Source organism: Crocodylus siamensis, chromosome 10 (assembly GCF_052110815.1).
Source record: "Crocodylus siamensis isolate JL-2025a chromosome 10, ASM5211081v1, whole genome shotgun sequence".
Classification (NCBI taxonomy): domain Eukaryota; kingdom Metazoa; phylum Chordata; order Crocodylia; family Crocodylidae; genus Crocodylus; species Crocodylus siamensis.
This window is the reverse complement of record NC_143404.1, coordinates 16,331,556-16,351,081: the sequence shown is the minus strand read 5'-3', so window position 1 is coordinate 16,351,081 and position 19,526 is coordinate 16,331,556. Positions and strand designations below refer to the sequence as shown.

Here is a 19,526-nt window from a genome sequence, read left to right as displayed (position 1 = left end):
TTGAATTTTGTCATTCTGTACCAGTCCAAATTATTCCACAGCTGGGAGTTTTGAGACCAAGGGGCTGAATTCTTAAGGGGAGGTTTGCTTAAACCACAGCAGTTGGTCTTTTGCCTGTGTACTCTTTGAAAGGGAAGCCAAACCTTCCCATTCCTCAAGTTGTCAGGCCCAAGGCAGACACAACCCCAAATCCAAAGGAAATCTTTGGCCAATTAGCTAAAGGCAAATTAAAAGATGAGACTCAAGGTGAATTCAGAATCATATCCACTGGTTTTAATGTCTGACACTGGTTACAATAAAAACTATAGAAGGCTGGCCCCTTAACTGGTCTGACTCTACATTGCTGTACTGCAGTGATAGCATGTCCTGTTCTACACCAGCTGAGAAGCCAGCCCACCATCTTGTGAAGTTGTAAAGCAAGCGTTTTTTGTTCTGCAACACACTGGGAGACATTAATGATGGAATCCGTGTTTGCTTTTTATAAGGTCACAGTGAAAACAGTGCACTACGTGCACTAAATGCCTCCCCTTCCACAAACACGGTGGGCCTCGGTCTCCACTGCGTTCACTCAGAGGCTCACAGGTAAACCAGTGCAATGACACTGAACCGAAAATCAGTTATGAAGCAGGGCCCATGTATTTAAACAGCTTAGCCATTTATACGCAGAATGCAGCCATTTCCAGAACAGACATTTTATTCCTTTCAAATTTTAGCCCAGAATGGAGAAAGTCGCAAATCTAAAAAGGGACGTGCAGCTATCCTGATGCAAAGCTCTCCGGCTTGTATTGAAAATTCCTATTAACCTCTGTGGCGTGGTTCTAAATTAGGGCAAGTGGAAAACCATGAGCATGTGTTTGTCTTTAATTTTACTGGTACAGCAAACAAAGTCCAGAATCTATTTAATAAATGCAATGTAGATTGTTTTATTTGACCTTCTGTTCACAAAATAATTTTATTATATGTATGAAAGCAGCATACAGGCAATAAAATTATGAAAACATTCACAATACATATATAACACAGACCTGATGCAGGATGTATATTTCTTTCAACTTCTAATTACTCCTTCACTTTCCTTTTTCTGATAATACCCTGTGATAAATGTGGTGAAGGGATTCTCCAAAGGGTATTTTTGCTAACATTCCAAAAAACAAAGGGTTTTCTTGGAACGTGGCTGTATATTAATATTGACGAATGTTGCTAATGTTCACTAACTGCTTTTTACATTACAAAGGGAAAGCAGCAAGGATTTTGGTTTCCAAGTACAATGAAAAAGTAGCAGTTGTGAAAATAAACATTGGCAACTTTTCTTGGAGCTCACAGGACATTTGGAAATGGGGACTGCAGCTCCGTACATGTTTAGAAATGTCTTAATCCAAAATGGAAATGAGGCACTATTCATTATTCAATGTACTATATTAACATATTAAAGACTAAAATTAATGTCCTTCTAGCTTCCAAGGTAAAGCACTAAATAAAGTACCTCACTTGTAAAGTTAATTGAGACCGTGATACAGCAGCAGACAAACAACATGATTTTTGACTACTGGTGTGGCTGCAGTAATACAGATGGTAACAAGATTTGTCATATTTACTACCATTATAATCAGGTGTGTTTCTTCAGAAAAGATATCCAAGACTTGAAATAAGAAAGGTCTGAGAAAACTGTTTATCTTACATAAATACAAAACAGTATATACTAATGATTGTTTTCTAAGAAGCTTTTTCTTCTCAAATAGGATTTTTCTTAAGGTTGTAGTCATATTTAAGGTATTTACAGATCCACAAACTGACATTCTAGCAAAGTCTTTGTAACATGAAACTTTAAAATAAATAGCAGCAAGTCTTTTTATTTCTATAAAGGGAAGAGTTTTCACAACTCATCAATCAGTCAACTCTGGTCCTATTTTTAAAGAAACCCACAAAAAAATTCTGCAGTTTCAGTTTTACTGACTCCCCTACATCTTTTGCTGTACTTTTAAAGTTATATTATCTTTATTTACCTCATTGGTTATCCAGGCTAACAGAATTTTTAATAGTCATTTATAAAGTGCTGACAAGTTGACTGGTCAAAAAGTAGTTGTGAGACCCTACAAATATCCCATTATTTAGACATTTTAAGTAAGATAAATAAAGCTAGATCTGTTATAACATATGAAAAATATCCATTTAAAACAATAAATAAATAAAGCCAGCATCAACTTATTACCTCCAAAATCTTTAAAAATACCCATTCTCATTATAAGGCTCAATTATTTTTCAGAAATAATTTATGAAGGCATCTACCCAGCTTTACAATCCCTCACACTTTGTTTCGAACCAATTAGCACCCACTAGCACTAGAAATGACAAACAGGACTTCATTTTTCTGCTAGTAAGGGTTAATCATTAAATGGTTCGTGGTTTATAGCTGTCTTCATTTTAAGCAAGAATCCAGATGAACTCTAAGTCCTTACAGAGAAGAAGAAACATTTTTCTTGTCATTCCACTACCTAAACTTGCATCTCAGTTTTATTCAGTATGAACAATACAAAAATACCTTTTAGGTTTTAATTGTTTCTTTTTTCTTTCTTTGTTTTTAAATGCTATGTTTGACTGAAGAGAAAATAATCAACTCTGGACTTCCTGTGGTGGTATAATTCTCACTATAGCTTAGTTTCTTACTAAAAAATCTTGTATATCTTTTTTGACGATTCAATTTTACTGAGCTAACCTTGCTGTTCAGGTTTTATGTTGCCCGTTTTGAGTAATGGGGTTGATCTTTTCCAAAGACACATCAGCTTCATAATCCAAGATTCCCGACAGTGCTGGAGACATTTTCTCCAGGGTCTTAGATAGTTCACTCTCTTCTTCCTTTTTCAGAAGTTCTTCTTCTGGACAGATAATAGCATGTGGGATCAGATACACCAGGTTACACTCTTTTGGGCTGGATCCTTTGGGCTCCTGATGGCTTGAAAAAACAACTGCTCCATTGTTGTTGATACTAACAGTCTCTATCGCATTGTTGGAGGTGGGGCAGAGTCTGTAGCATCCTAATAGAGTTGAAAACGCCTTGCGGAAATCAGCATTGAAGGCATAAATGATAGGGTTCAGTGAGGAATTAGCCCATCCAAACCAAACAAAAACATCAAAGGTGGTGGAACTAATGCAAAAGGGTTCTGCTCCCCTTGATGGTACAGTAGGTTCGCAGAAGGGCACCATGCAGTTCAATATGAAAAAGGGTAGCCAGCAGCATACGAACACCCCCATGATCACTGACAGAGTCTTTAAAACTTTTGTTTCCCTCTTGAAAGACATTTTGAAGTTGCTCTCTGGCTGTTGGCAGTCAATACTGTTTCTGTTACCAGTGGAGTTTTGGCAGTTCTTGGCATGCACTGCTGCTCTTTCCAGAGCTGAGATTCGTCTTATCTGTTTTTGAGCAATCCTGTATATCCTTGTGTAGGTCACTATCATGATGGCCACTGGTATGTAAAAGCTAATTAGAGAAGAGGAGATGGCATACATCCTGTTTAGACTAGAATCACAGTTTTCCATGGTCATACCTTGAAAACTGACATTTAAGTCTAAAAAGCTTGTTGTTTTAGCCTTGTGCCAGTTCAGCTGCACCGGGATGAAAGAAATCAGCACAGACAAGGTCCATGCCACACTGATCATGATGAAGGCTGCCCTGGGAGTCATTTTCCTCTCATACCTAAACGGGCTGGAAATGGCCCAGTATCTGTCCACACTAATGACACACAGGTTTAAGATAGAGGCTGTGGAACACATAATATCAAATGCCACCCATATGTTGCAGAATGAACCAAAAGGCCAAAAACCGGCTATCTCAGCAACAGCTTTCCAAGGCATGACCAAGACCGCCACCAAAAGATCTGACACTGCCAAGGAGATCACAAAGAAGTTGGTCACCTTGGACCTCAGATGGCGAAATCTAATGACAGCTGCACAGACCAGCGTGTTCCCCAGAAGCGTGGAGAGTATCAACAAAGAAAGGAAGCAGCCGGTGAGGATTCGAAAGGAGGAGTCCCTTTCAACAAGCAACCCTTCCCCATCCATTGTGGTGTCGTTCCAAGTCATAGTTTCTCCTGGGGGGAAATCATATCATGATTTTCCTGATGACATCAGCTCCTTGCCTTGCAGAGATTACAGATATATCAGGCGTCCATTAATTACTCATCACCAAACAAAAACCCAAGGTTTGTGCTACAGTCTCTTCATCCCTGGGTCGACTCCATCCTCAAGACTCTCATTAAGAGCTTTCAACAGCTCTGTGACAACAGCTGAAATTTACAAACACAGTCAACTATAGATTCGTTTTAGCCATCCCTTCTGACCTACCCGGCACTGCTCAAGCAGAAAATAGCCTAACTGAAACAGGCCACCTGCAACTGTCCTGCTCGAGTCCCCTGCCAATACACCCAACAAACAGAAATGCAGTGACTTTTTTCAGTTTGCATATATTCCCCCTAAAATAGACTATTGATCTAGTGTTGCCAGTGCCCATTTGACTAGCCCTTCAGATATAGTGAAGCGTATTACATTAGGTACTCTTGTTTCTAATTTAATTTCTCAAATCTCCAACGAATGAGACATTTGTCACCCCCCTTTTCACACTGAGTACATTCCTGCTCCAAAATACATCAGCTCTCTGTGTATGGGCAGCCTCAGAGACCAAATCCACATTGCTTAACTCTTACAGTCCTAGGGACAAGAAAATAAATATACAGTGTGTGTGTGTGTGTGTGTGTGCGTGCGTGCGTGTGTGTGTGTGTGTGCGCGTGTGTGTCTACAGATTTTCAGAAAGGAATGGCTCAGGTTATTTATTTCTATTTAAACGAGAAATTCTGCTTCCTACCTTTTACCTTTTGATTCTGTTTGTCCTGGGATGAAGATTTGTGATTCTTCCTTATTTAGCATTTGAATTGCATAGCAAATCATAAACATGAAACCAACCTAGAAACAATTGCACCGATTGCATCGGGTGTATTTTTTTCGTGAAGGTGCAAGTGGGGAAAAAATAAAAGCCAGTAGCTTGATCAGCAAGAGTTAGCAATAGCTCTGGTTTTCAAACACTGCATGAAGATCCCTTGTTTAACACTAGAGTCCTATAAGAGCACAGCAATTCCATTCCACCTGGTCCTTGCAAGCAGCCTGCAAACTTTGTTAACCAAGTCAGTCCCAGCTGAGTGGTCATCACCCAAGTTGCACCTTATACATCCCATTGAGTATATCCCATTGAAGTGGCACTTCAGTACAAATCATCCCAAACCAAGGCACGGTATTTCCAACACACTAGCAGGATCTGAGTGATGTTGCTATCTTTTGATCGTTGCTGGAAGAAAGAAGTGGAAGAGGAGAAGGAGGAAATGGGAAAGACCTGAGTGGAGCTCCCTTCAGCCAGTCCTTCTGAGGCCAGTGGCTACCAGAAGCAATGGGAGTGTGTTCCTGTTCCCAAGGGGTAGAGTTTGCTTTAATACTTTGCTGCCATGCTAACTCGCCATAATTCTTGAGGAATAATTCCAGCTACGGCTCATTACAGTTGCATTCCAGGAATCAGGTCCAGCTCAGACACGTCTCTCCCTTTGACAAAAGTCCCGGTACAACAGGCTCTTCAGGGTCTCCTGCACCCTGCCCTGAGATTTACATCTCCAATCCCAGTGACTTTCCCTCCGTCTTGCTCAGAGGGGGTCCCTAGTACCAAAAGCTTCTTTCTGCCTGGGGCAGGAGTTGGCAACATCGCCTCTCCAAGAAGGGTCTGGTTGACTCGAATCTCCTTCCTAAAGGATTAAGAAAGAGGAAAAGCAGACATGGGACCATGCAGTGAGCAAGCTCAGCAGCAGAAGCAACCCTGTTCATCCCCTCCATCTAAGAAACTCTTCCAGAGAGAAGTATTTCCAGGACAACCTGAAGGGCTATATCCTGTTTCACTGTCCCTGGTATTTTTATGTAGTTTAGTGGGTGAATACTCAGGGAGACACAGAAAAGGGAATAAATGCTAACATCCAAGTTTGAGCAAACAGTATTAATATAAACTGTCCTAAACCACATTTACCTTGGTAACACATGGGATAACATACAGCATCTCACTATTTAAATCTAGACAGGGTCAATTAATTTACATGACAAGTAAATACGTGCAATAAACCTGTCTTTGTGAAAAGTTCCTCAAATGTAAATGACAACATCCAGCCACATACAGACCTCAAATAAAGATGATACATAATTACTCCAGAACCCATAATCAAACACACAAAACACACACACACACCAGTGCTGCAGAGCTACAAAAAAGTACAGACACACACGGAAAGAAACAGAGGTGGGTATCAAGCAGCCACGACATTCACACATGCACAGAACGGGATACACAAATCAAACAGGCAGAAAAACACAGGTAGGAACAGAACTGGATCTGAGAGTCAAACATCCCTGAAGATGCACAAGTAGACACATGCAGTCACAGAAAAAACATGAGCCCCAGGAACAAATCAACCGTCTGTGAACAAGGCATGCATACACGTACAAACCATATGCATGCACACACACGCTCACCAGCCTTGGAAGTACACAAAACACACAGAACAAACACATCCCACTGGACTTGACCCCCATATTTCTCCCCCAAGTGGCATGTACTTACCAACACAAGGGAGAAGTCATTTATCGCACAGGCTTAGTGTCCTGGGTGCAGGTAAGACAGAGATCCAGCTGGAACCACACTCATCTTTTGCTGCTGGTTTGTTTCGTTTCTTCCCCCCTCTCCCCCTTCACTTTCTCCCTTTGCAGTTCATTGTTCACCAACTTCCAACAGCTCCACAGCCAGTAGGAGCTTGGCTCCCTCTACTGGGTGAGCCCAGCCTTGTGCACTGCACATCACTTGACAGCACTTCGTGTGTGGGCGAAGTGCAGGGGGAACATGCAATGAAAAGGAGAACTGAGAGGGAGGATGCTGATTTTTCCTTGGTTCCAAGAGCCTTATGGCAGCAGAAGGACTTTAAGAGCTAGTTAAACAACCGGGCCAGGTATGACAGATCAAGACTACCATGTAGACCACCTTCTCCCAAGGCAAGAGAATTCCTTTTTCTAGCTCTGCACAGCTTACCTGCTTGCTGGAGACTGGCATGCAAAAGAGACTGGGAAACTGGCTCGGTCCAGATGTTTCCAGGGTAAATGTGAGCATCAGGCCAGTCATCAGAATGCTTTGGCCTAAATGTCCCCTTGCGCTCCACCGTCAAAATACAGCAGGAGGCCAGGGTCATAGGCCAGGGACATATAGTTACACAGGGTTCACTGCAAGCAAACACAGATTTACTCTATCACAGCAAGGAATCCTGCGGGGAAACTGCTTGTCTTTATAGGTTAAAACACATGCAAGAAGAACCCACACATGTGCACACAGTTTTTGTATCATTTAAAAACAATCTTCCTTTTTTTTTTTCACCTTATCTTCCCAACAGCTCTGATACTGACCTGCAGGCCCTGTGGGGCAGTGGTGAGCTGGGTGGTACTTGCAAGGTCCCTTGCAATCAAAGCTGGCATTTGCTGGGTACAAAAGTCAATGACTTTGGTTCCCAAACCTCCTCAAAATATTACATCTGACTCCTCATGATATTGCATCTGACTCTTCTTATGATATCCAGCCCTTTTGAATGTGTTTGCTGTTACTGGAATGGAGCAGTTGCATTAAGGCAAATTCCATTCCCGTGCCCCACACTGTTGCTTCTGGAGCACAGCAAGCAGTACAGACAAGTAGTAAGAGGCAGCCCTTCCTTACCCTGCTTGGATCTGAATACACAGGACAGCTGAAAGGAAATGGCTCATGCTGATTTCCTTCCACCTGTTTACAGATAGGAACAAACAAGAAACATTAAGACTGAGATTTTCAAAGGTATTCGGCATCTCCCTCCAGTTGTGCCTAATCTCTCTGAGGATCTAAATCTAAGGGATTTGCTTCAGCTCAGAAAAGAAAGTTGCAGCACAGCCAAGAACTGAACCCAGATCCCTTGAGTCTCAATTCACACTGTCTTAAACACAATGGCCCCCTTCTCCAACTGTCAAGATTGTCCAAATGGTTGAATTTTAGTCATTTACTTTAATACCAGTGTAAAAAAAAAAATCCAAGGATTTCATTTTCCTTTGTGTAAGAATCTGCCATTGCTGTCCACCACATCTTCCCCTGCAAAAAGCTCCCGGTGAGAAAACACGGGGTAGGATGGCTCTCAGAAGGCAGAGAGCTCTGACCAAGCACAGAACAGTGTTACAGCTGGAGCCCCCCTTGCCCTAGGATTAGTATCTTTTTAGCTTAGCCATAATTTATGCAGTGAAAGACGGTAAAAATGTTCCTTTGCAATTTGATCTCTTTTGCAAAGCGATGTAATTCGTCAAAGTCCGTAAGTGAAGATATACGACATCAGAGATGAGGAAGTTAAAATATTATAAAAGAACAAGTAAAATCACTGAGCTGCCAAGCACAATCAAAGATGAATTTCCTAGGGTTTTACCATTAGTGAAGTTGCTTTCATGACATCTATAATTTTTCATAATGTCAGTTAAAACAGATAAATCTAAGCTAACCTTGACTAGCTGACTGGAATGTCTATTTTTTTTCTCCTTGTCTCTTTCTCTCCCTCTCTTCTTTAAATTGATTTTTCACAAGCTTTATTCCCACTTCTTATTATCCTGTCCTCTAATCATCGTTCATCCTCAAAAAAGAGGTAAGAGAGACGAGAAAAAAAATCTGTTCTGTTTGGTTATCAAAGCTTCTATAATGAAACTCCTTTTTTCCTTTTAAAATGTGCATTCTTTTTTTCAAAGCACCAAACTCAAAATATTTGCTACACAAGGTCCACTTGTACGTGCTCTGGAATTCCCTCCCACCCCTATTTCTCTATTATTATAATATTTAACCTTTCATATCTCCTCAACATTTCTAAATCCCATCTTGTAGCAGAAGATCTGGAACAATATGATTGCTACAGGAAACCATGAATATAGGGGCCAAATTAGTGTAACTCGGGAGTAGCTCACCCAGTTGGACATGCTACCACAGTCACCCTTCAGCCCTTGATTATTCCAGAAGTCAGCATAAATCCTGGACAGTCAAAACTCATTGCCCTCCTAAGCGTTCTGTAGAAGACATTTATTTGACAGGATTGGGGGGAAAAGATGAGGGCATATTCTTGCAGAGGTGAAAGGGACTGTTTTATTGCTCTATTTTATTGGCTGCCTAAGTTATTTTTTTATTTGTGGGTGAATATTTTTTGCTGCTGAGTGGTCTTCACTTGAGATGAGAAGTCTAATTGATTGGTAGGATGCCTAAAGCTGTGCATTTTATTTAAATCTAAAACAATAAGCTTCTTAACCTCCTGCTAGCAACAACGGTGAAAACTGTGACATCCCCTGCCTGCTTTGTGATTGAGCAGTTGGTTTCAGAAGCCAGACTCGGTATGGTTTTCAATGCAGAAATTCTCTCTCCTATGTGCAGTGGAGGCCCAAATGCTGTTGAGAGGCCAGTGGATGGATGAAAATTATGTTTGGTTTAGTGGAGGCTGCAATGGAGTTACAAAGCCCTGTAAATAGCAAAGTAGGTTTTAACTTCTAGCATTTTATACCAGGAGCTATATGATACTCATAAATCTCAGTGGCTAATTTGCTGGCTTTTAAAATCTTTATGACTGAATAGTACTTTACCCAGGTGAGGAATAAAAACGAAAGCCATTAAAACCCCCATTATTATAACTTAAGTAAATTTAGTGCAGGTGGAAGGTAGTGGATTGACATGACCCTGGAAACCATTCATCCATAGCATGGGCTGAATTTTCTTGCGTTATTTCCCTCTCCCCCACCCCTATGTGCCATTATCCAGTTAAGGAAGAGCCTCTCTCTCCTATAACTCCAGACTTACCTGAAACAGCAAACAAGGGGGGAGTTGTGATAGGGTTTCCTGAGATTCAGCAACAAACACAAGGATCACTGTATTCAGTTCACTTAGGCTACTCAGTGTAACAGCTGTTTGGCTTGCCATACTCCAGAATCAAATCAAATGCAGTGAAAGAGACCACAAAACTGATTTGCAGTCCCTTTCACCTCTGCAAGAACATGCCCTCATCTTTTCCCCCAAATCCTGTCAAATCTTTTATATCTTTATTACCAAATCCCTGAAAAAACAAGCTCCCATATACTCCAAAAAAAGAAACTCTTATTTGATGGAACATATGAAGAGTTAAAGAGACATTTCTGCCCGTACTGTCTAGCACCTTGGTGTAAATGGTCTCAATCCACGACTGCATTTGGAAGGCCAAGTTAGGGTTGAATGAGGTCTGAATTTCTCATCCAGAGACAAATGTGCTCTTATCTACAGAGCCACACGCATACTAACACTGGAGAAAAAGCAGCTTAATTTACAAAGATTATTTACAGTGTGTAGCTAAATATTGTGCTCATGTCACTCTGGGGATAACTGTTTGAAGCCATGTGCATAAAATTTATTAGACATGAAATCAGCTTGGGATTGTTAGCAGAGATAATGTCTAAACAAGCTGTCAAGTTCCTAAAAAATGGTTATATTAATGTGCTCAAACAACCTTAGTTTGAGTTACCCTACTTGAAAATCAATGACTGTTGCACATCGAACAAATGCTTTGAACTCACTTAAAGACCCATGAGCTACATTGTTTAAATTGACATTATCCTGTTCAGATGTTCAAAGGCAAAAGTGGTAGGAAACAGTGCAAGAGACCACAATGAAGAATAATGGATCACGTATGACGGAGACAGAAAGTTGTTGCTTTGTGGTTATAAAGCGTCTTGCATCCAAGGATTCCTACAATAACTCACAATACCGGATGTTACATGGATATTATGCCAGATGTTTATCTGGAATTCAGAGAGATGTACACACATGCAGAAGTCATCTAATTGTGGTTGTCTCCATTTCTGAGTACCCACCTGTAGATGTTTAGGATCTGATTTTTAGAGAGGTTCAGCATGCAGTGTTCCCGTTTCAAAAGGGGGCCTGTATTTCTGGTGGCTAAAATACCTGTAGGAATCATGCCATTTCATAAAGCACGTGTTCAGCTTTCCCATCTATATCTGAGCACTATACAATAGAAGGCTTTTATGAACGTTTGAACAAAAAAACCCAAAAACCTAGACCAAGGCAGTGGGACAGCTGATGTTATAACTCACCAGGCTCAGTTCTAATCAATATACAGCATTTCTACTTGGAAGATTGTAAATGTCTCCTTTGCAATATGCATTAATTTCTTCATTTATTGGGATCTTCAGTCATTTGAAGATTTAGCTACAGATTCTCAGAACGTGGCATATTTGTTGGCATGACTTTGCAAAATGATTTACATGTGGAAAGCCCTAATTCTCTTGTATATACAAGATAGTTCACAATTTCAGAGTACTTCAGATGTGCTACAGCTCAGAGAACAAAATTAAGATTCTATTCGTTTTATTTTAAATGTGTGTATCAGCTTGCTGATCTGTGAAAGAAAGTCATGGAAAATAAAGTGCCAACGGCCACATTCCACATTTTCAAATAAACACAAACAGAGGATGAGCTGTGCTTTATAACAGATTGATTTTTTTCTAAGATCAACAAACTGGAGAAAAGCACTTCCGAAACAACAGAGCCCATGTATTGCACTCTTGAGGAGTCAATGCCACCAAAACAATTTGCTGTCCTTCCTCCCCATGGAAGCCCAAATCAACACAAAAAGAATGATGCTACGTAGCTTGCAGGGTGTACACTATGACTTTTTCTGGTCTTTATTAGGTTTCATTCACCCCTTTCCCAGTTCTAGGGACAGCGAAAACCTTCATAAGGAATGAACTCTGAAACTAAGATCAAGGTTTAGCCCACCCAGGCAAATCAGAGAAAATTGCTCTGGGCTAGAACCTAAACCACCTGGAAACTACTCGTGTAACTCCACAAGTTCCCTTATGGGAATTTCCATGCTATCACTCCTAAGTGGATGAGAGGCTCCACTTACTCCCGACATCAGGGAGTAAAGATAGGGTTTGGCCCTTAAAAATATCGGGTCTTCTGAAATCAGTGGAAGCCAGAGGCATCCATAGGATGGCCCTGGGGAATCACTTGGTCCCTGCCTATCCTCACTCCCCTGCCAATAGATCTGCAGAAGTTGTCCAACCAGGACTGTCCTGCTTCCACCCCCCATCCCCCGAAGGATGTAGAGGGGGATATCAACCTGCAGGGGGGAACCTGAATGAATAAAAGCTGATAGGAAGAACATTGTCTTACCCATTGATGGTCAGAGCACTGTTGGGAGGAAAATTGTAAAACAGTGCAATGTTCCTCCAGCATTCCCTGTACCCCTCTGGTCCTCTGGCTCCTGACCTCTGTCTGCAGCACGATACAAAACCAGACCCAGAAATCCAACAGCCTACAACCCTTCTTTAATAATAAAAATAAAATAAAACAATAAAAAAGGAAGCAAACCATCCATTCATTTATACAGACAGATGCACATTTGCAAATGACAGGCTATACTGTTGATACCGTGTTTACTGTGTAACTGGCCAATAAACTAGCACATCAGAAAATAAATACTCCAGTGCTTTCCTCATGTAGATAGATTTAGGACCAAGAGAAATATTACTGATTTATTGTATTGCCGGCAGTTGTTGGGGGATTCTCTGTTGTTTTTACCTCAGCTGGGTGATGCTGTTGTGCCCTCTGAGATGTGAAAGGTGGAAACATGAATCAAAAGAAAGTAATTGATCAAATGTCAGACGCTTCTTGTAAAGCTGTCTCTGGGATATTCATTAGTAAATATGAAATGAAACAAAGCCAAAGGTACAGGATAATTCATTAGAATGAAATTAATTAGAGGCATGAGCAGACCGATAAAGATGCAATACAAATAAATAGGTGTTTTGTAAGGATCCCCTTCACATGTATCCTACTGATTTCTAACCACAGCGGATGGACTGTCTGGCAGTAACACAATTTGCCAAAAATGGCATTGTACACCGGAGGTGATGTTTTAGCCCCTGTCCTGAGCAGTACTGTAGCCATTTTCTGATTCCAGAAAGAGCACATTTTGAAATTGCCAGTAATTGTTTCTACTGCTGGGAAAATGGAGTAGGAAATGGATGATGGATCCAACACAAAATGGGATTTAAACCTAGTAGATCCATCCAACCTCTGAAGGACATAATCTATGTAGAGGGATCCTCAAATGGCAGAGAATGACCATAGCGGCTCCAATATGAAACTCTGGCATTTGCCAGTATGAAATATCTGTAACCCCTTTGTAACAAAGACTATAAGTGCTCTTGGGGCCATGATCTACTGACTAAAGATTAGAGAAATCTTCAGCTATTACCCCTTTCCCTCCCTCCCCTGCCTCCTCCTACAATCCAGGAGCTGTTCTTCTGTTTTGCCTCAAGGAAGGAGCCCAGGACAGAGCATACTGGGGTTTTTGATAAGAACATGGGTGCCTGTAGACATGTGGGGATGCTGCTCCAATGTGCTGTAATTACAGTGTGTCAGAGCAGACTCCATTAATCAAGTCTGCTGGAGCGTGCCAATTACTGCGCTCCAGCAGCCTCTTCATCTCATGTATTCTGCATCCCCATACTTCAGAATGGCAGCAGGCACACTATAACTAAAGCTCATTGAACAAATTTAGTTAAAGGGCACCACCACTTTGAAATGTGGAATGCTGAATACTCAAGACGCTGCAGGTACCTTAGTTAGAGCAGCACGATACAGATGACCCTAGGTACTAGATGTTTAAGAGCACAGAAAGATGAAACATATTATCGTAAAATAGGGAGGCCTGCTACAATGCAGCTGAACCAGATATAACTGTTTCACTTATCTGTTCCTAAGCTTCAGTGAGTGAAGTAATTTTGCCCCGTTCCAGTTGACAGAAGCAGCCATTTTTTTAATGAAACATTAAACCATAAACACTTCTGCCTACCTCTATTGGAAGTCCAGGTAAAAATTAAAGAGGGATTAAACCTGGTGGTCTGAGTGGGTTCCCCTAATGAGAAAGGACCATATTTATCCAAATCTAAAATGACCCCGAATTTAAGATGATGTCCCCCCTATAATTAGATTGTACACATGGAAAATATATAAATTTGTTATAATTTTCCATGTATACAATTGAATTATTGTAGGGTGGTTTTCACAGGAAGAGACATGGGGAAGACTCCCTGAGGAGTCAGGGAGGAACCCTGGGACCAGGAACCCGCCAAGGAAAACGAAAGTAAAAGAAAAGAAACACAAAACTTCTTACCTGCAGCAGGATCCGCAGCGAAGCTGGAAATGGAGGCAGGACCGAAGTGGCTCGTTAGCCACGTCTGTATACAGCTATGGCCAGAGGGTAACACCAGTGGCAGGAGACGGCCGGTGGGTATAAAAGAAGCCACTAGCGAGGAAGCGGGGCAGAGACCCTCAGGGACCTCAGCAGGGAGGATACTCCCGGAAAAGGGTGGGGAGCTGCCTCTCCCAACACGTGTGGACACTGAGAAGCCCACCATGGGAATAGTGCTGCCGGCGGCAGCACAGGGAGCAAGGAAGCTGCTGCCCCTCACCCAGATCAAGGACCCAGCTCTGAAGACCGGGAAGAGTGGAAGGAGCATGACGCTGAGGGCTACTACCGAGGAGATGGAGGGCACAACAGCCACCAAGATGCCAGACCAGGTGGAATCGCTGTGGGCTCCAGAGGGCTCGAAGAGACACCCCAGGTGGGGGACGAAGGACATAAACAGTGCAGGGGGCTCCAGAAACCAGGCCCCATGGCATAGAGCTGCCCTGACAAGGGAGAGAGGGGAGGTATACCGAGAAGGGCCTCCGCGGGTCCAGTGAGCCCACAGGCAAGGCGAAGAGTGAGGAGGAGGAGAGCGCTATAGCTCGCAGTCTAGCCCATACCCAGTTTATAGCCAACTAGGGATCTTGGGCATCTAGAGCCTGGCGTTGGTAGGTAGACTGTGACTGTAGGTGGCCAGAGGGCAAAGGGCCCCTCCCTTTGCATATCCTCATATTTTTGTTGTTGTTGATAACTTTTCTTGTGTTTCCCACTTTTGGAGGTGTTGTGGTGTACGGCATCTAAAGCTCAAGTGTTGCTTAGGCCTAAAAGGGGTTCCTATCCCCAGGGAGTCAAGGCAGGGGTTAGGCGTTGTGGGCGGAGGCAGGGCCAGGCCCAGCAGGCGAATAAAACCGCCCCTGCGAGCATCTGCAGAGCCACAACAGTCGGGGAAGCCGGCCGTAGGACACTGTGAACCCATCAAGGCAAGGTGTAAGGGCAAGGTAGAAGGGAGGTGGAGCCTCTCAGAAGACCTCCATACAACTGTCCCATAGTTGAGAGGACCCCGGCAGTCAGTCACCCCACCACTAGAATGAGATCCAAAGTCGTGGCAGACGAGACTGGGGAGAAAACTACTCAGGAGAGAGACATCTACTCGACAGGACAGCGGGGATGGATAGACGAACACCCTCGAACATCCAAGTCCGCGCGGTGCGTGACCGGATGTTTGGGACCAGATGGGCACGGTGATCTTTAATTCATCCGCTACCAGGGGGGGAGGTCAAGCAGCTTGTGCCTGGTCTCTCCCTTTCCCCTCCACCTCTGCAATCCCTCCTGCCCCTCTCCCAGCCTCTGCTCCTCCCCACCCCAACTCTAACCTTGGTCCACACTGGTAGGGTCCATCCCCGTTCTAGCCTGGGGCACTGAGCACAGCCCCAGCCCCTATAGCAGTCATGCGGGCTGCACACTTGCTATAGGGCCAGGCTGGGGCTGTGCTCAGTGCCCCAGGCTGCAGCATGGACAGAGCCTGCTGGAACGGAGCAAGAATAAGTGGGGAAGGTAGAGGGGCAGGGAGGGGAGCAGAGGCTGTACGTGCAGGAGTGCAGAGGTAGCCAGGGGTGGGAAGGATAGATGGCAGGCAGCACCTGCAGCTACAGGCCTGATCATGGGTAAGGGCTGGAGCCTGAGTTGCAGCATCCGCCTGCTCCCCCCCACCCCACCCCACCCACATATTTAATTCTAGGGCAAGAGGCTTCCCCCCCGCCCCATATTAAATGGGGAACTCTCATCCTTGCATCAGTTAAATACAGTAACACCCCCATATCACTGTGAGAGGCAAGAATTTTTGTGGGCGATATCTTTTAGTGGACCAACTGTGTAATTGGGAAGGACACAGACAAGGCTTTGAGGACCACAGTACCCCTCCTCAGGTCTTTCTCCTTCAATCGAGCTTATATGAAATAGGCTTTCCATTCAAACCACTGACTTCACAACTGGTGCCTGCGGTGGCTGTGACACTTGCCATGTCAGATGGAATCGCTGCTTCACGCAGAGTCCAAATTCCTGACATCCAGATTTACCATCTGTTTTGATACCCTTGACTCCTTGGCTGCCCTTTGTTGCGAAGTGAATTGTTTGCGACGAGTGAAGTTAGTCAAACCAGTCGCTGAAGGAGAGAATATTCCTTGGCTTGAAATGTTCTCATAGTTTCATCATAGATTTGTCAAAATCTGTCTCAGGGCCAGGGGCCTCTAAGGTCTGAAAACTGTCTTGTGCTCCTTCCTCACAAAGTTCTGACAGCACAGGGTCACGCTTTTATGGCATATTTATATTCAGCAGTGTCAACTTTTAAAAATCTAAGTGTCTTTCCTTTGTACGTGCATGTGCACGTGCAAGGATACAGTGTCAGTCCTCTGCACCTATGAGGGATGTGACTGGGTCCAAAAAGGACATTTTCTAGGTAGAAACCGGACAATTTTAGAAGCCAGTTTTCTTTATCAGTGTCACAAATTAACTCGGACTGTTAAAGCTGCCTCTGTCCACTTGATTTTTCATTCTTTTAAATGAATATATGACTTTGGCATTTTTTTTCAGCTTGGACAATAAAAATAGACAGATGAGAAATGAACTACAAATGGAAGTGGCACTCTCTCTAGCACTGCCAAAATGCTGCAATGCTTTGGTTGCAAGTACGAAGGTTAAACGATTGCTTATTTTAAGGGGAAAAATATCTCAATTCATTTTTTTTAAGCAATTAAATAAAATAGGGAATTTGTCCCCTAGAACAGTAAATAAATGGTGATTAGATGAAGGGGAGGGTGATTTTGATGTTTCTACTACTGCACCGAGTGGAAAAACAAAACTTGAAGCCAACTTTGTAGTTCCTGAATTCTCAGTCTGAGGGCATGCCTGTCCCCTGGAGCAATGTCAGAGTTCATTTGTGTCCTGGCTGAGATAATCTTTCATGGGCTATCTATGAACTTGGAATAAACAGGGCACAGCGTGAGCTGAACCTGCTCTTCTGCTTCCCTTTCCCCAGTCTGCCTCTACACAAGGGGATGGAGTTTCTGTGCCCATCTTCTGAACCCCTTCGGGTAGGTATTCCCTGCATGCAAGGATAATCACAACTGAGAAGCTGTCACCAACAGCCACTAAATATCAACCCAAGGCTAGAACAGAGTCAAATTAAACATACACTTTAAATATTTAACATGAGATACAATTAAAAGTGTGTCCATAACCTATTAATCCTTAAGGGGCTGAGAACCTTAGGTCCTACACAAGCCAAGATAAGGTGACTAGAAGCACGACATTTTTGAAAACAGTTCCCCTGATTTTGGTAGAGTTGACACAGTTCCTTGTAGGCAGACATTCATGTCACAAAGTCCTTCAAAATAATTTAACCTATTTCTATGCATCCTAACAAATCTGAGCAGAGAGAGACCAAGGACTGCATAAACTGGTCTCCCTTTCCCAGAAGTCCCTCCAGAGCATGTTTGAGACCCATCATAGTGACAGTATGGGCTTGAAAGGTCTTTTCCTACCATATATACAGCATAGATGCAGGATGATGTTCATCAGATCTAATTTCACACTTTCCATGAACAATGAAACCATATAGAAATCCAGCTTTAAAATAACCTAATCTTTCAAGTATCTTTGGCTAAAAGATAAAAAATTGTTACAAGGCAAGGACAGAGTCATGGAGGAAGGAAGGGGCACGGATAGTTATATTCAAGCCATGGAAAAGGGTAAGGCTTTTCAAAGTTACACTATAACCTGACTTCTCAGTACAGACCCATATTTGTGGGAGTTAGGGAAAGATCTGTGCTGACACTTATTTTTCATGCCTTTAAATTTTGCAAAAATATTATTGGGGCTGAATTTCTCATTCCAAAATTCAACAGGATCATGAAAATTTCCAACCAACATCCTGCTTTAGAGTATTTTAACTGTGGGAAAAAAAATACATTTTTCTCTATATTTATTTAAAGTGTTGCCTTTTCTTTTTTGTTTGCTTCCATAGCTCCATGTAGCAGGGCACTAGGGTGCCTGCTACTGGATAATAGTAATGTGGGCTTAGCTGCCACTTACCAGGGTAGCACAGGTGGGGGTTGGTAAGGCGACTGATTGGGTCAGCTGACCGGAAGGGGCGGGGCAGGGCCTGGCCTTTATAAACAGCCAGGTGGAGGCCAGAGTCAGTTCCCTTGCTGGCAGCCTAAGAGGAGGAGGGAGCTCTGTTAGAGCAAGCAGAGCTGAACATAAGAGAGAGGCCTGATGGCTGGAGAGCATCTGCTGGACAGTTCTGGGTGGAAGAAACCCTGATAAGCATACGCGTAAAAGGGAGTCAGGTTGGCTTGGAAGTTGTGTTTGTGTTGTAACCCAGAAGGGGGAGATTTTGGTTTCGGTTATTGGCACGACCGGAGGACCGGGCGAGGCTGTAGGGGTGGAGGAGGCCTCAAGGGAACTCCCCAACAGTAGAAGGGGGGTTCCTAGCGCTGCAGGTGGTGCTGCAGGTGTCCCGACCCCAGCCCATTGGGCGACTTCGGGAAGAGCTAGTGGGGTATCCCGACCCCAGCCCAGCGTGGGCGATATCAGGACTAGCCCCAATTGGGAACCCCAATTGGGAAGAGCCCCAGTGGGATGTAGGCCCGAGAAGGTGGGTCTGGGGGCCAGGTGAGGCTGAGGCCGCCTGAGCCCCAATTGAGAGAAGCCCGAGTCAGGCATAGCAGGCCCCGGTGCGGGCGGGCGCGGGAAGCGCGAGGCGCAGGCCCTGGTGCGGGCGGAGAGCGCGGGGAGCACGAGGCGCAGGCCCCGGTGCGGGCAGAGAGCGCGGGGAGCGCGAGGCACAGGCCCCGGTGCGGGCGGAGAGCGCGGCGAGCGCGAGGCGCAGGCCCCGGTGTGGGCTACGAGAGCCGCAGAAGACAGGCCCCAGGGTGGGCGAGAACACTGGAGATAGGCCCTGGTGCAGCGAGGGCTGTGGGAAAAGTGAGGGGGTACCCGTGAGGGTGCAGCCCCGGTACAGTGAGACCCCGTGCCAAGGAGGGCAGGAAGGCAGCCTCCCATTAATAATATACCAACAAGATGTGGCGGGCGAGATAGAGGGTGCATTCAAGATCTGAGCTGGCACGGTAGGCAAGGACGCTAGGGGAGGTCACGGTGCCCCTAGAGGCCGCCCTGCATCACTCCATCATAATTTGCTTTTAAAAGTTCAGGCTTGTCACCTTCACTGTGGGG

At 43.9% G+C, this 19,526-nt stretch overlaps 1 protein-coding gene across 2 annotated transcripts; it reads right to left on the bottom strand.

Annotated features, from left to right (window-relative positions):
- Positions 1-919: 919 nt before the first annotated feature.
- On the bottom strand, positions 920-6,755 carry DRD1 (dopamine receptor D1). 2 transcript variants are annotated; one of them, XM_090020507.1, is made up of 3 exons: positions 6,641-6,755; positions 4,856-5,777; positions 920-4,280 (listed from the first exon to the last, which is right to left on the bottom strand). In XM_090020507.1, the coding sequence occupies exon 3, from the start codon at positions 4,075-4,077 to the stop codon at positions 2,722-2,724; it is 1,356 nt and encodes a 451-aa protein (XP_089876633.1). In that variant the 5' UTR covers positions 4,078-4,280; positions 4,856-5,777; positions 6,641-6,755; the 3' UTR covers positions 920-2,721. The 2 variants fall into 2 exon arrangements, with proteins under 2 accessions (XP_089876633.1, XP_089876632.1); XM_090020506.1 differs by having other exon boundaries at positions 920-5,777.
- Positions 6,756-19,526: the final 12,771 nt, after the last annotated feature.